The sequence below is a fragment of the Haplochromis burtoni genome, unplaced genomic scaffold (assembly GCF_018398535.1).
Source record: "Haplochromis burtoni strain Fernald_Lab_line unplaced genomic scaffold, NCSU_Asbu1 Contig_179, whole genome shotgun sequence".
Classification (NCBI taxonomy): domain Eukaryota; kingdom Metazoa; phylum Chordata; class Actinopteri; order Cichliformes; family Cichlidae; genus Haplochromis; species Haplochromis burtoni.
The window spans coordinates 1,244,139-1,260,829 of NW_024582540.1; the positions used below are offsets into that span (position 1 = coordinate 1,244,139).

Here is a 16,691-nt window from a genome sequence, read left to right on the forward strand (position 1 = left end):
CGCTGATGCTGTGATCGTTCAGTAGGCACCACAATGCATTGACACCCCCACCCCCCTTCCCTCCAGAAAAAAAGAGATTAAAAAAAAAGAAGAAGAAGACATTTGACAAGAATGTCTCACGGTTTTAAATTTATGTGTCAACATATTTCACACATACACACCAGTTTTAACTGTGATAGTCTAACAGTCACCACGGATGGTTTCCAGTGCTTTTATTTACAGAAAAGTGACTAGACTTCATGTTACTGTACACTTTGATATTTTTCCCTTTTTATAAATACCCATAGGGTAATAGGTCCTCAGTAGCTTTGAGTGCATTATATAGAACACACAACCCTAGGTTAATGCGTCTTTACTAGCGATACAAAACAGAGAACAAAGTACCAATTGTAACATAGAAAATAAAGGATACACCATGTTACAAAGTTACAGAAAATACATACTATATATATATTTATATATATGTGTGTGTTTGTGTGTGTGTGTGTATAGATATATAGTCACAGAAAAACAGCAAAAAGGCTTGCGACAGAATACACTTTTTTTCTTTCTAAGTCACATTGTTCATCATTTTTTTAAAAAAGTATCCAAGATGAAGAAACCTTAACACACCCATCAAGGTCTTTCTTGAGTTTGTATCGGTCACCTGTGATGTTAAGTATCCCAGGAGAATGTTAAGGCAGTGCAGTCCATCATCATCATCATCATCGAGCTGCAGTGCAAGCATCTGCTGCAGAGGGCTCACGACAGGATACTGCTGAGCAACAAGAGGAGACTGAGATTGTACAGCTTAGAGCACGCAGAGCCGTCAGTCGCTGGACATCACTGACGGAGGGGCGGGCGGGTTGGTGGGACCGCGTGTGCGCCCGACCTCGTGGATGAGGGGAACTCTGGCAGAGGTGTACATTCCTTAAATCGAAGGCACAGCTTGGCAGCAGCATTGCACTCTCATAATGATTTTGCTGCAATCTTATTTTGTTTTTCTTCTGTCGACTGCTGAAGAAGCTTTAATAAACCTCCCCACAAGTTGCAGCCAATCATTGGATGTGATTGATGTAATGCGTGTTTTAAAATTGTCAGAACATCCACGCCGTGATTCGTTTTACCTTACGCTGGCGCATTTTACTCTCCGTTCCCTTTTTTATTTTCATGCGCTTGATTGGAAAGTGTTCACAGCTCTCAGATTTAAGGCTATTTGGCCCAGCCGGTGGTGGCCTCCCCGTTGATGTAGGCAAAGCCGGGGAAATGTTGCGAGTGTTCGTACTCTGAGTTCCTGCGTGGGCCCAGAGGTGAGTACATATCCCCAGAGGTGGCATAGCGGGACGAATGCATAGGCGGACTGGTGTAACAGCTGTTACCTGGTGACACATCTGGCCACCGGGGGGCAACAGGCGTGGGGTGCAACCGAGGAGTGCTGCCCATCAGGCACGGCTCCATTCGGGACATCTGGCTGTTGAGCTGGTACTGTGGAGAGGAAAAGGAGGGGGATAAGTTAAGTAGAAGATGGAGCAGTACTTCTATGGTGCTGTTCGGCTTTGACTGCTATTCAAAGTGCTTTTTTCTAGTTAGTCACTCTTCGCTGGAACCATCAGGGGCAACTCAGGGTTTGGTATCTTGTCCAAGGCCCGAAGAAGACCACCAATCTTCTAACTGGTAAACTATATCAGTCAACCCCAAGTGATGGCGAGCTTTAGAGGAGCTGTTGCGTGGATTTTATCTTTTTCCATCCTTTATGTTAGGATACCTGATCTAACTCTCTTCCTGACAGCAAGTCATTTAAATGCTGCCCTCTTTGCGCTGCCAGAGTGATACGAACCTTAAAATTCCCTTTTCCACAGGTCTCGTGGTCCTGAAAGGTGACCACGACCCGGCCGATATCTCATTTGATGCTGTATTAAGCATAAAATATTGGGTTTGAACTGACCCTGCCGCTGGTAATTTCCTGTCATGGGAAATTGCTTCACAAGTTGTGGCACAGTGGTCAAAATAGAAAATTAAGCCACTTAAGAAAATGAGGGTTTCACCCAAAAAAGTGCTTTTTCTCTCTCCCTCCTTGTGTGTGCGTGCATGTGTGTGATCTGTTGCCTGTGGTGACTGACCTCAAACAGACCAAATCTGCCTGTTGACAAAAATATTTTGGACAGATGGGGATCCGGCAAAGTTTTCAGACCGTTTCAGCTCCATGTCCAACCTCTCGCAGTGACAAAGTGCAGGCATTGTGCCCTATTTAAGCTCAGACGGGGCTAAAAAAAAAAATAAAAATGTGGAAGTAGACCCTTTCCCCTTTTTTTAACTAAATATAAACACGACAGTCGAAGCCATTATGAGGGATCACGGCATGGAAAAAGACAGTCAGTGCAGAACAGGCGGCTCAGCTGCCTCTTGTTCACAAGCAGAAAAGAGACCATTGAATAACAATATTTTAATAAACGCCCCCTTGCCCTGCTCCGTGGCCACTGGCTCAGACAGATGAAGAGACTATTGAGAGCTGGAAAGAGAAGTAACAGAGCAAGGCCCCCTCTTGGCCCCGGCCGAGCCACCTTTCACTGTCTGCTTCCGCTGTGTGGAGAGGGTGATTCAGGGACTTTTAGAAACACTGCGAGCGCTGAGGCCCAGCTGATCTCCTCCCTCTATAAAGGCAGGAAATTGCCACCAAAAGAGTAAAACTCACTCGGTAACATCAGCGGCTCAATCTCATTCTAATAACCTTTCTTTTCTTTTTCTTTTTCTTTTTTAAAATAGCATCATATTTAAATCTATTTATTCCCCTAAAAGGACAACTCAGTCAGTTCATCCTCACATTTAGTTTATCAGATTCTACATATTTTTTAAACACGTAGTATCAGCCTCATATAATGCATAAAGTTTAAGTAGCAGTTAGGCATCACACAAGGTATTAAACCCCAGTATTTTCATACTGATACTTATGACTTACTTAGCCACTTTACTTGAGTTACTTTATACAGTTTAAATCATAGTTTTACCTCCATGCTGTGAAAGTCTAAAAGTGTCCTATCACTGCATAGATGCAATCCAGGATTTCAGATCATCCAAACAGTCAGAGGTTTTTTTTTTAATCTTTGGAATCTAACAAATGTCTTCCCAAGTGTTTCATTTATTTTCTTTCATTATTAAAACCTAATACTTTTATTATTTAGCATTTACAGGTCCTTAAATTAATATAAAACCTGAATAAACCAATTTGAATTCATCTGATCTGCTACCACACCCCATCCCTGAGCATCAGAGCCTGACCTGTGCAGATGTACGGTGGTAGGCGGAGTAGTGCAGCGGGGCTGGGATCGTCGGCTCGTGGGCCAAACTCGGGTACTGGCTCTGGATGGAGTGAGGATGCTGGTTGGCGTAACTGCCATAGTTGTAGCTACCAGTGTACCTAAAATGGAGTTAAACAGTCGAAATTTAGTAAATATAATGAATCCAAAAAATAAATTGAGAATGTATTTTAATACTGCAATGATCAATAGTTTTGTAATCACCCATGCTCCTCCCTGTAGACTGGCATCCTGTGGGCAGAAGATGGAGGGGGTACGGGAGCGCTGCTCCTCATACAGGACAGCTGCTGCCCGGCCTCTGGAGCGGCTCCACCTGCTGTTGTCACTGTGTATGTAAGGGACCAGGTATATGACTGAACAGCGCCTGGTAGACACATATATGGACACAGAGACAGACGCTTTGGCGCAGAGGAACTACGTTAAACTCTGCTTATTCTGGGCTTTTTGTACGCGAGTCCTGTCTCACCTGTCGTGGCAGGTACTCCGGTGTACTCCGGGGACACGGCTGCTGTGGGGGAGCTGGCCGAGGAGACGCCCACAGAGTGGACTGACCGAGCGGGAGAGTAGGATCCCGGAGACGGCGAGGCGGGGGCGGTTTCTGTCAGCGTAAATTCCTCCTCTCTCTCTGCTGAAGGTGTCGGGAGGAAACAGGCGGTTAGACAGTTTAATGCAAAGAGGGATGCTGTGTTAAAGAGCCAGAACAAATCTGCAGTTAGACAACAAAGTCTTTTTGTGTGGCAGAAAACAGGCTCATTCTAAAAGATTCATCAATACAAGGTCACTGCAAACAAGTGTATACATTTTATTCTATAATATATAAGATTAAAAAAACATTTAAAATTGAGAGAAATGAACAGGAACACCTTACAACAGTGAATTCCTGGACAGGTAAGAATAAACTACCTCTGCTGGTGTTTCGGAGGCTTTTCTGGACAGTCACCACAACATTTAGGGTGCAAATCTCCCTGGGTACGCGCAAACGTATGTCTAAGGTTTCCAGGCAAAGCTATGTCAAAATTTCAAGTTCAACTTCTAGAGTCAAACTTGAGAATAAGTCAAAATTTTTGAGATAACGGATGGAAATTTTTACTTATGGATGATAACAATTTCTTTTTTTCCCCAGTTGTGAAAACAAGCTTCCTTATATTACTTGATAATAATGTTGAGCGTTGACTAACAAGTGTTAAATTAATTTATTCTCATTTGTTTAAAAAAAAGTATAATACATAATAAATGACCCAAAAGTGGCTCTCACATAAAACAAATCAATTAAGCTGGACGTTAAGAATAATAAATAAATAAAACAGTTCTTTTTCCATATAACAGATATTCAACAGATTTTTTAAATTCAAGTTAATTGTATTTATGTAGAACATTTAAAAGAACCAGAGTGTTTTCCAGGCAGGTGCATTTATATTCCATGTCTCCAATAGTAAAGTAAAAAAAATGACACTAATGACCAAAATATGAGAAATAAATCAAATAGTGTAAAATTAAACATCTGTAACTTAAACCTGATATTAGAAACAACAATAAAAGATCATGAAAACGTTGGTTGGAGAGGATTTATGTGGGATGGCAGACTACTGCAGAGCCTGGGGACAAGAACAGCAAAGGCCCGACCTGGAGGGCTTTAAAACCAAATGAAAACCATTTAAAATCAACTCTGTGTTTCGGAGGTAGAAACTGAGCTAAAACAGGAGCGACGTGCTGTCTTTTATGTGCACCAACTGTGTTTTGAAGCATCTGCAATCGAGGAAAAGTGAAATTGGACGATCCTTTACAGAGGAAGTTGCAGAGGTGCATCACTGAGAGGTGATGTAGGTGTGGCATAAACTAAAACACCACTGATCTGATTGTTAAAAGTCAGAGATCTGTATATTAAAAACGTGCCGGAGGAAAGTAAGCCAACTTCAGCTTTTCTATCATTTAGCTGAAGGAAGAATTTTGCCATCAAGGGTTATGGATCATCCAATCACCTTACCAAACAGCTGTGCTGCTGGTTACCACCTGCACCTACAGCTGGAGCGCTCACCTGTGCTGCCCTCGCCTTTCATGGCCCTCATGAGGTCGTTGGCTCTCTCCTGGCAGTGCAGGGACTCCAGCAGGTAAAGCACATAGTCGTCAAACATGAGGTGGATCAGGTGGAAGGAGCCTGCAGACGTATACAAGAAAGCACAATCAGACAGCAGAAGCGTTTATCTGGAGTTAGAGTGGCACAGTTCCAGTGAGTCGCTGAAACCAAACAAACATCTGTCCAGCATGTAACTGATTACAACCATTGAGATGATGACATCACATCCTGCAGGCATGACAGGAGGGCCGCTGTTATTAAAAAGGAGCGAGCGCGCTTGTTTCCGTGTACCGAGTCAGTGCCAGAAATATGTCAGCTGACCCCGGGGGTCGCACGAAAGATGAGCATGTGAGGGAGTGTCACAATTGTGTCATTGTGCCAGCCGCTTCTGCCGCCGCCGTGTGCATAATAAACACTTGTGGCCATTGAGGGGAGCCGGGTGTAACACTGACCGGTCATAAAATGGGAAAAGACAGGCAAACGCATCGGGGAGAGGGGAGGGGCGACCTTTGTTAATTAGCTGTTTGTGCACAGAGACCTGCTTTATCAAAACACTGCAACCAGCTGTGTCTTTGATATTCACAGACAGGGATAGAGGAGGGGAGAGAAAAGCCATTTTCTTTTCTTTAATTTTTACTGCTTGTCGCTTACCGCAAACAGTAAGCTGTTAAAGCAGCAGCCATTTCACTCGTGCCTACTCTCTCCCCGTCTCAAAGTCGAAGCTAAGCCAGCAGAGGAATCATTAAATGAGCATTTAGCCCCAATTAAGAGACATTTCATCTCTTTATATCAATTTGATTTGGCTCATATTAGCTTTTAAATGTGAAAATCATGAGCAAGTGAAGGAAAGTCTAAACTTATACTTAAAAAACCCCTCAAATTTCACTAAAGATATTATTAGCGGAGCTATTTTCAGCAGTTTACATGGATGACACAGTAAATAAAACGACTGTCAACGCTGTGTGTTTTCTGTTGCATGAAAAGCAGGAGGAGCTCACCGAAGCTGGGCGCGCTGTGCAGGGTCATATCCCGGATGACTCTGGTACCAAAACACGACCACATAAGCAGGAACTGCTGGGCCACCTTCTTCAGGCTCCCGGGCCTCTTCCCCGCCACCTAGAGAGAACATTTCCATGAGAAAAGAGGGGGGAAGGGTGGGGACGCCGGGGTAGAATTAACCTCCGGGTCCGTATTGGGGCTTAACCCTCAGGAACGAAAAACATGTCAACAAGTCAACTATTTAATTTGCCCCCGGGGACACGCCTTCCCATTGAACTATTGTCTGAGCAGTCCAAGACGTTGCCGGGGAGACGGAAATTTTACAAGGCAATATCTGGCACATAATGGACGCAAATGGGAAGCTTGAAGACATCATTAACTGGGAGGATCGCAACCTAAGTGACTCGGTTTAAGGGAGAGTTGCAGGGAAGAGAGGGAAGAGGGCTTTCAGCCACAGGTGTCTCAGTGAGGGGAGGATTATAAAAAAATATGCACTTTTCACCTGTGCAGCTTACACTGAAGTGTCTAAACAACCACACAAAAACAGGGGATAATGCCTGTTAGCTGTCTGACCTTGACGACGCAGCGATCCACCATCGAGTCCAGCCACTCGATGTAAGCCTCGATCGGCGACTGCTCCTCCAGCAGACGATCAAACTCCTGATACACTGTGAGAGAAGGGAGCGTTACATAGAACACAAACAGCACCTTCACCTTCACACAGCAGCTTCTACGTATGTGTGACCTCTGACCCCTTCCGGGCCAATGCAGAGGCGCGAGGGTGCAGGGAATTGGAGATGCTCCGCAGGGTGTTTGAGAGCAGATTGAACTTGTTTAACCTTTTGCTCTCCGTCATTAACGCTCTGACTCTGCCGGCCGTGGGAATGACCGTCCCCCGGCGAGTCGTTCACGTCATAGTAAAGTGCCCGTCCGGGTGAGTCAGGGCGACTTACAGTGGATAATAAGCTGCCTGTGCTCCTCCTGCGAGTCCTCCATGGTGTAAAGTGTCTGCTTGGTGATGCTGTTCAAGTCCACGTTCCTCCAGTCCTCTAGCATTTGAAAGGTGATGTCGGCGCTGTTTATCACAGTCCGCGATGCCTTGGGACAGATAAGTCAACAATATGACAAATCTAAGCATACCCACATCCCTTATCAGCTTTGTTCTTTCATATGGATTTTATTAAAAACATTCAGACCACGATAGGCACCTGACATAGATGGTTTAGTGATGTTTGCCGCTTTAGGATCTGAGAAAATCTCCTCGATACTGAAATACAAAAGGAGAAGAAAATACAATAAATCCCTGAGAAGTTACCCTATAAAATCCACACGTGCTTAAGAAGCAAACAATCACTTTGGCATATTTTATGCTTACGTTCAAATTTGATATTCCTCAGGTTTTCTGGAAGGTCATGAAGTGCTATTTTAAGCCACTCATCAAGCTGTTTGGCAAATTTTCGAATGACCTGAGTTAAACTGTGCAGATGAGGAGAAAATGAAGCACATTTAGTACCTGAGACAAAACACGTGATTTTATTTAATAAGAACTAATTAACTGTTAGAGCCATAAAAACGAAACATAAAGAGCGGACCATGAGTTCAAAACCATTTCGCAGCTCAGGATTGAGCACTGATCCTCAGTAAGACTGTTCAGTTTGTTTTTTCACAAAAGACTCAAATTTAATTTTTTCAGCACGTCTTTCTTGTTTTGTCTTCCAGATGAGACTTTACTTGAAACTTTGAAGCTTTAGAAAACGAGCCACCCCGCCCTTTACACATCACGGTAAATAAATTAATTGTGTTTCCAAACAGCTGATAACTTTAAAACTGAAGATGTGCCTGCGAATCATCGGAGATGGAATGACGTGACCCTACAAGACACACACTGTAAAAGTGTAGCTTCATAAGCTGTGCACAAGATATTAAAACCACAAAAAGAGAGGTTAAATCAGGATATTACTGTGAACTCTGAGCTGCAATAGAGGGACACTCTCACCTATCAGGCAGTGCTTGCAGGACGGTGGGCATCAGCACCCCTGAGATGGCCTTGTAGAGGATGGAGTCACAGACACCGACGATGTTCACCACCGTGGGGGAGCCGAGGACAGGAAGCATGTGGGGCGGCATGCCCTGCCAGAAGTGCAGCAGGAAGCTCTGGACCTGTGGTCGTTCCACACGACGTGATATTACAAACATACAAGCGGCAAACACCGAATGTGCTCAAACAGACTTTAAAGTGGTCATTTTAAACAGAAAAGGACTCGCCTCATCAAAGTTGGCCCGAATAACGGTGTCCAGTATCCTCTGACAGTGTGTTCTGTACATCATGATGAAGGTTGACACCTGTGGGCAACAGCAGGGTATTAATCTAATTGCATAACAAACTTAATAGCTTTTTTTTCTCTTTGGGAAAAAAAATGCTGCAAAAACAAGAAGATAAATCTTGAACAAAGCATGGGAGCCAATAAATAGATGTTACAGGCCTAGGCTTGAGCGGAGTAATATAAAACGAGCTTTAGAGATCAGCAAAACACAAACCATTTAAAATCATGGCCCCCCTTTAAAAGCCGGACAGCTAGTGCCTGTCCTTTTGTCCACAGCTAGATCTTATTATCTTCCCCAAAAGATTAAGAGTTAGAGAGGAGCCAGCATATAAATCCTCAAGGTCCTTCTCTAAACGCAAACCCACTGAAGCTCCCGGGGCAGATAAAAGAGCCAGAGGGGGCGCAGAGCTGGTGAGATGGCAAGCAACGGCGAAGGGAGGAGGGGGCAGAGGGGGGCGCTGGAAGGATGGACTTTTAAAACTCCTGTTTACCCTTTCTTCTGGCAGGCTGGCAGGCAAATTTAGGTCTTTGACATTTGGAAACTCTGGCAGGAGCGTCCCCAGTTTGGAGCGCGGTGAATACGCCACTGTCTGCTTCGTGGCCTCTTTCTTCCCCGTCTCGTTCACCCACGCCGCTCCCTTTTTGGAGTACATCACATCATAATACTGGGAGGTCTCCTTCACTGCTATTCCATAGTAGTGATACCTGAGGAGCAGAGACGACGGACAGATCAATGGCAAGGACGTTTGAGGATCACTTGGCTGATATATAATAAAATAAAATATTGTTTGAAAATTATAATGTCTTTTTTAAAATATATGTTATTTGCAAAATAATAATAATAATAATAATAATACTAGTCAAAGTGTGATTTAATTTTTTTTTATTGATTAATTTTAATTTTGCTTTTTGAATACATGTCTTTTGTTTTTTTATTTTTTAGGTGAATATTTCCAAAAGTACGTTATCAGAAAAGCAATAAGTTCTTTCATATTGCTTTTCAAAGACAATTTACAAATAAATATATCCACTAATTAAAAAAAGCATGTGAACGAATCATTACAGGTTGTAGTGTAGGAAGAACATGACAAAAAAAATTTTTAAAAAGGAAAACTACAGGAACATAAGATGTCAGCAAAGCACAAAATGCAGTCTAAACATGTGGTTTTTAAATATTTTTAAGCTGAGGAACTGACTCAGCTTCTCTAACATAAAAACCCTGAAACATCTTACTTTGACTGCCCTCTTGTTCCCAGTCGTCTGGTAGTCAGTGCTGGAAACTGCTGCCTTATGATCTGTTTATTGTGAGAGAAATACTGTTAGCAAGTATAGATTCAAAATATTTATGTGTTTTTTTGTCTGCGTTGGATAAAACCAGAAGAAAAAGAAAAGATGGTGTAAAGAGGCGACAAGCACCTCTATAGCAGGTGTGTGCATTTTACTTGTTATTATTGTATAATATGGCTTTACAGCACGCAGAAGTCAACAGAATACGCTGCACTTCATTTTTAGCTCTTGGTGAGAGAGTGTTTAATAAAGTTGGTCTTGTAGTCATATCCACAGGGAGCGCCGTGCAGAAGAAAAGCTTCCAGAGTCTATGTATTTATGACATCCATGGGTATTACTCCCCCTCCCTTACCCCCATATCTACAGCCTCCCTGCATCTTTCCACCCACCCATCCTGACTCCTTCTCTCCCTCTTTTCCTTTTCCACTCCCTCCTTTCCACCTTTCCTCTCTCTTTCTCTCTTTTTTTTTTTGTCCAAAGAGATTGGCTCCTCGGTCCAGCTCCTGGTGCAGAAACTTTAGCAAACAGTGTAGCTCTCCATTGTGTGGGATGAAAAAAGAGGCCAAGCTGTGAAGTTTCTGTCAGGCCCCGCTTGATAAATGAGCAGACAGGGAGGCAGTCCGGGCCCTCTCTCGTTTTTTTGTCCTGAATCAATGAAGCCTTCCTAAAGGACACCCCACACTGCTCCAGCCACTGATCTAACATTCCGCAACATCTCACCCTTCCAAATTTCCTTTAATTACACATTAATCCAGGCCCCTTCTCTTTTTCAATATCTTCCGACAGGAGCTGTGGAGGGGCGGGGGTAGGCCCGGGTTGGGGGTTGGGGCTGGAGTCCAGGGTACAGGGGATGGCTGGGGGTAGGAAGGCTGAGGAACTTCTTGGGGTTGTGGGAACAGACCAAAGCACATCTCCTTTGGCTCTAGATTATGTGTTCAGCGAGAGCTTTGCTTCACACTGAGTTTTGATCTGATATAACTTCAACACAGCCGCACAAAAACCGACCCAGGCGTGCAACGGCCCCAGCGTAACGCTCGCGGCTGACTGAGCAGAAGACCGCCTCGATTTGTGGTGCATCTGCAACATCAGCTATAAGTTTTAACTTCGTACCTGAATATTAAAAACACTGAAAACTAAAAGAAAGTAGTAATAATAGCGAAAAGGCATTTCACAAATTAAACACTCCTCCAAAGCTACAATAGATGTGACTGTTGACTCTCCACACTGTCTGATCTTCATCACTACTCAAGTTTGCATTTCACCTTTCCAAAGCTGGCTGCGTTCACAGGCTGCGTGTCGTGCTTTTCGCTGAAGTCTAGGTAATGCATATAGAGGGCACTTCGGGGGATGCACACACCTTCGGCTATCTCGTAGTTTTCTTCTAGCCTGTGAATAACAAAGGGGGAAATGTCAGGTGGACATTTGGAAGCTCGTGTATGGTTTTATGACGAACAGGGCGTTTAAAAATTACCGTGATCTGATATTAAACTGCACGATGTTAGAGTTTATGTTATTAAGAGGACAGATTAAAGCAGATATGCCATTAGGGTACCGCCTCAAATACAGTTCAAAGATGAGAAGAAAGAAGTAGGACACAATATAAATTAAAGAGCTACATCATGGTAATCATTATCTTACTTCCAGTGTAACAACACTGTAGCAGTGTTTATTATAAAGCAAACTGTCTGTTGCATCCCAGCAGAGCTAACTGTTTCACGGAACAGCCATGCATTGGGTTGTCATGCAAGACATGACAACGCATCAACAAAGACAACAGCTACTCCCTCGGGAGTTGCAACATCCATTTTTCCTGCAACCTCGTCTCACTAACAGCTGCAGTGGACAAATTCACATTAAAGCAGAACAGCTGTTTATCAGTGTTCCCAATACTGGACGTCATATTTCATCAATCTTTGATCGTCGACAATGAGCGCGTCATAATTTCTAAATGATTCACATTGAAATATTTGCCCTTATTTACACAAGCAGCATTTGCGCTCTTAACTGTTTGCCAACACAGGAGACATGAACACTTCTGACGTAATTAGCATTTCAGAGATGGTTTCAAGTATTCTGCCCCCAGTGGCTCAACAAAGCAATGACTTCAATACTTCAGCGTTGCTTTTCCAAACTCAAATATCTGAATGAGTCACTCATTTTTAAGAAATGCACATCACAACTCATGTGCATTTCTACATTTCATCCCTCATATTATTTGTGTAAATCTAACAACTTAAGAAAAGGTAATACGATAAATACAAAACGACCTAAAACTAAGCCTTGAGGTACACCAGCATCACAATTAGTAGTTTTTATTGTTTTCTGTTTGTAGTTCACCTTTTTTTAGTTCACTTTTATATTGCAGTGGAATTTTTCACAGCCCCTGTATTATTCTCTTTAATCTAGAAAAGATTTTTAAATTAACCAATAAGATTAGCACTTAATTGCTAATCTTCTATGTGTTTACAGAGGACGCAGGAATTAAGCAAAAAGAGCGGTATGAATGTGGTATGAATGTCGGTAACAATGTCAGCCTGATTTTTTTTTCACGTTTGTAAAAACTGTCCCTAAGAAATCCTGTTTTTGGTGCAGCCGTCAAACAAATCGCTTAAATGTGATGTCTGTAACTCATTAACAACAATCAGAAGAAGAAAGCACTATTTCCACTTTGTATAAAAAAAACACCATTAAGACGCAACAGACTGATTAAGTACAAGTAAATTTGATCTTTCAAACGGTTGAACTACACGTTAAATCCTGAAACTGCTGCAATTACTTTTATTATTATTTACAGAACAAAAGTTTCATTATTAGCCTGAAACATTAATGTTTCCCATGGTTTTCCAAGCTTCTGAGACCTCAATTATTACTCCAAATAATTACCTCTTAAATGCACTTTAATGCTGGGTAATATGCCAAACCGTACTGTATGTGTCTGGGTACTGCATGTAGACCTCTGCATTGGCTGATTGTCTGTTTCAGTGAAGCTGAGTAAGAACTAAGATAAATGTTCATTTACTTAGAAACTGTTTTTTGAATTGGATCCATTTTTACTGCTTTTCGGTAAAACAGCTACATTTAAGTCTTCTGACAATCAAACTGTGATCAGTCACGTGACCCAATATATTATTTTAGGTTAAAAAATTGTTCTTTAATTACAAATATACAAGCATAACTAATGCTGGACAGATTTACTCTTGATTCAACACCCTACCTACTTAGCTGCATAAGAACTATTTGCTGATAATTTCCTAATACAGCATACAGTATATATTATAACAGTTTTAGACTGATTTTCTTCTGTTTAAATCAACAATTTACTTATGACACAAAATAAAAAGAGACTCACTTTGAAAAGTAAAAAAAATGTTCATTATTATTACAGGATATTTGATGTATAAAATTATTCTCTTTTAATTCTCTAATTTTAAACAGACTTGTCACAATTGGAGTTGGTATTCCATGCATATATACATGATATGAATGAATTGTGGTGCATGTTGAGGCTGCAGGTGCAATTATTTGTTGCTGCCTAGCAGATATAAAGTAAATTTCCCTAAAATGTGCAGAGAAACTTATCATCTGTGTGTACGGGTGACATTTAAGACAATTTAAATTAACCAAATCAATCAAATTTACTGAAAATAATAACAGAATGTGCAGGATGAAGACAACACAGGATTAAAACAATGAAAAAAAGTGCTCTGATGTGCACATTATTTAATTTTTAAAAAGAATAAAACAGACTCTTTTGTGAGTGGCTGATTTAAAGGACTGGTTACATCAGTTTTACATTAATTTGAGAATATATTTAATATTTTAAATAGGCTGTTGAGTTTTGACATGTTGCAGCTTTTCTCTTTAAATGATAAAAGAAAACATTTTTTAATAACTTACCATTCCAGCGTGGCCGGTGTCGAATGTGGTTTCGAGGCTCTGTTATTTTCCTTTTCTTCATCTGGAATAAACAGCACACGTAGGGCTTAATTAAGTAATTACAGCAAAATGACAGAAGTGTGGCACAAACATACACTTATCATTTCTTCTCTGGCTAAATGACATTTTCTGAGGTTTAAAAGCTACGTGCAGACAGAGGATTCAGTGCAAGTACAGTCGGTCCTGCTTACGTTCATCATTGGACATGTTCCCCAGAGACGTGTGGCTGGAGTATCGCTTACTCTCACTCTCATTAAGGCATCTTTCAATCCAGCTCTCTATAAAAAAGACCAAAGATCAGCTCTTAGAAACGACTTTAAAAAATTTTAAAATGACAAATAAGTTTTAAAAAAATGTTTAGTTTACATTTTCATTCAGTTTTGTTCTTTGTTTTTTAAATTAACTTTTAATTTAACTAAAGAAAACCCACATATTTAAAAATCCCTTTTTGTGAAGTGACTAATGTCATCCTGCAGTGGAACAGAGCCAAAGCTGTATTTGCATAAACACTGCAAATCACTGGCTATACAGGACACTTTAAATGTCGCTAATGTGACAGGGTGAGCTGACAACAATCGATTGTATGGGCAGCAGCGCAGCCCTGGCTCTATTTGACATGTTTTCACCAGGACGGCAGGAATCCAGCATTGTTCTCAGGAGACTACGAGCATACACACTTGCTTAAAAGAGCCTGTGCACATTACTGAAGCAGTCTGGGGGAATAGAAGCCATTGTCCTGTTTTAATTTCTACTTAGAAATAGCTCAACTGGTGTGCTTTCTGTGAGCGAGCAGCAGCAAAACACCAAGGCTTTCATATAGAAACAGCCGAGTAGAGTGGAAAAAAATCGAATTCTTCAACTATTTTTATGAGAGGCATTCACAAAATTCTTTTACTTTAATTCGGTGTAAAAATTGCTTCGATTTTAAGCTACAGCTTTTTCTCTACCAGGAAGTTTAGAGCTAAACTGCATGTCGTAAACAGAGAATCTGAATTATAAGCATAAAAACTAAGATGTGATCAGGAAAAAGTCACCGACATATTTATGCAAAACTAAACCAAACTTTTAGGCTCTGCAACAAATGGAAATCCCTCCACATTAAAGTTATTGAACCTTTTTTCATTTGCAAGTGACAACATTCACAGCACCAGCTGCTGGCGCTGTCTGAGCACGGCATCGAGGAAGATAATAAAAACTTTTAAAAGTTAAGATTCGATGAAGAGTGGATACTTCAATCTTCAGCACGTCCTGTCTAGAAAAAAAAAAAAAAAAGTGACTGCTCTTAAAATCCTGTCTAGAAAAAAAAACAACTAAAAACTCCAGAGGAGAAAGATTTTTTGGTACGTAAATATTTATAGCTTACTCTTTAACAGTGTTCTAACACTGTAGCACTGACAGATGGTAAATAGCATCACACAGAAATTACATCATTTCCAGGTCCTCATCGTGTCTCATCAGTTCCCGTCTGCACTGGCTTCTTTCTCTAGCTTAAAAAAAACCCTGGAAATGAAAAAGAGAATCTTCTGAAGTGGAGCTAATTCTCCACAGAGGCTCGGATCTCAAGCTTCATTTGCCACAAGAACAGATAAGTTGGGGATCTAAATAATTGGATTAAATTTGATCAACAAGTGAAAATGGATGTTCACTCATTTATGAGCACACATTTGGGACTAAACTGCATCATCCTGAAAACTATGCTAAATGACAATTAAGGACTCACATAAAAAAAAACAACAAATTGCCTGAAAGTGTGTATAATTAGATTTGTCATTAACATTGCCGAGAGGACTCAGTTTTACCATAAGAAACTCAGTTTCTTACCATAAGAAAATTAATTTGGTGATAAATTCTTAGTAAAAACCTGTTTCAAAGCTGAAAAAATGTCTTGCTTTAGCAGTTTTGTACCTAGAAAATAACCTTTTTAAAAAGCAGGTGCACTGTGATGTACACTTGTGTTTTTAAATGCTGCTCTCATAATTACAAGTTCTCTAGTTTGACTTTAAAAAATAACAGCAAGAAACCAATTGTGGAGACTGAAGGTCCATTTCCTGCTTTTCTCTAATCAAGTGTCTCCTGCATCTTCCCGTAAGCGAGTGGAAAACACTCCCTCGTAAGTAATTTCAGAAATTTAAAAAGCTAATGAGCATCCGGACAGTTCACCTGAATCCCTGCAGAGAAAGTTCCAGACTTGCATAAGCGCAGCAGAAAACTCATACAATGTGAATAGAAGCTGGGTTTCCTCAACATATCCAAGGCAGGCAGAGTTTAACAGGACTGACCTGTGGAATCCATGTCAGGCTCCTCCAGCAGCCCGCAATGCATCCTCTTCCCATCAACGACACTGACTCCTCCAAGAAAATGGCTTAGCGCACGTTTCTCCCTCCTCAGTGGCTCTCCCCTCGTCTAGCTCTGTGTTTCCGTGACCGCTGCCCGTCACAGGAGATGTTGAGGATCTGAGGTTCGCCCAAGAGAGGGGTGGTGTTGGCGGAGGAGAGGAGGGGAGGTGGGAATGAGGGTGGAAAGGAAGGGGGTGAGGGTGTGGGGCGGGGGGGTAGAGACTCCAGAAATCCAGCGGGGGGAAAGCCAGACCCGTCAAAATGTTTGCTGATGTTTCATGGGAAAGGGGCTGATTTTATAGGAGCCCTGATGGGGACATGTCATTGATAGGCTTGGAAGGCTGATGAATGGCCCCAAGTCAGATGGGGATGTGGCAAGGCTCACTGGAAGTCTTTTGTGGGGCTGTTTTGAATAAGAAAAGCTCCCTCCCAACGAAAAAAA

At 41.6% G+C, this 16,691-nt stretch overlaps 1 protein-coding gene across 3 annotated transcripts; it reads right to left on the reverse strand.

The window, feature by feature from the left end:
• Positions 1-164: 164 nt before the first annotated feature.
• rfx4 (regulatory factor X, 4) lies at positions 165-16,682 on the reverse strand. Of its 3 annotated transcripts, none has more exons than XM_014337443.2 (18): positions 16,193-16,682; positions 14,105-14,191; positions 13,875-13,935; positions 11,240-11,363; positions 9,924-9,985; positions 9,182-9,395; positions 8,632-8,709; positions 8,363-8,526; positions 7,742-7,842; positions 7,575-7,633; positions 7,320-7,464; positions 6,940-7,034; positions 6,366-6,483; positions 5,329-5,448; positions 3,760-3,918; positions 3,498-3,657; positions 3,256-3,394; positions 165-1,464 (listed from the first exon to the last, which is right to left on the reverse strand). In XM_014337443.2, the coding sequence occupies exons 1-18, from the start codon at positions 16,233-16,235 to the stop codon at positions 1,192-1,194; spliced, it is 2,202 nt and encodes a 733-aa protein (XP_014192929.1). In that variant the 5' UTR covers positions 16,236-16,682; the 3' UTR covers positions 165-1,191. The 3 variants fall into 3 exon arrangements, with proteins under 3 accessions (XP_014192929.1, XP_005934271.1, XP_005934269.1); XM_005934209.3 differs by having other exon boundaries at positions 3,498-3,618; positions 3,760-3,921; XM_005934207.3 differs by having other exon boundaries at positions 3,760-3,921.
• Between the last annotated feature and the right edge of the window lie 9 nt (positions 16,683-16,691).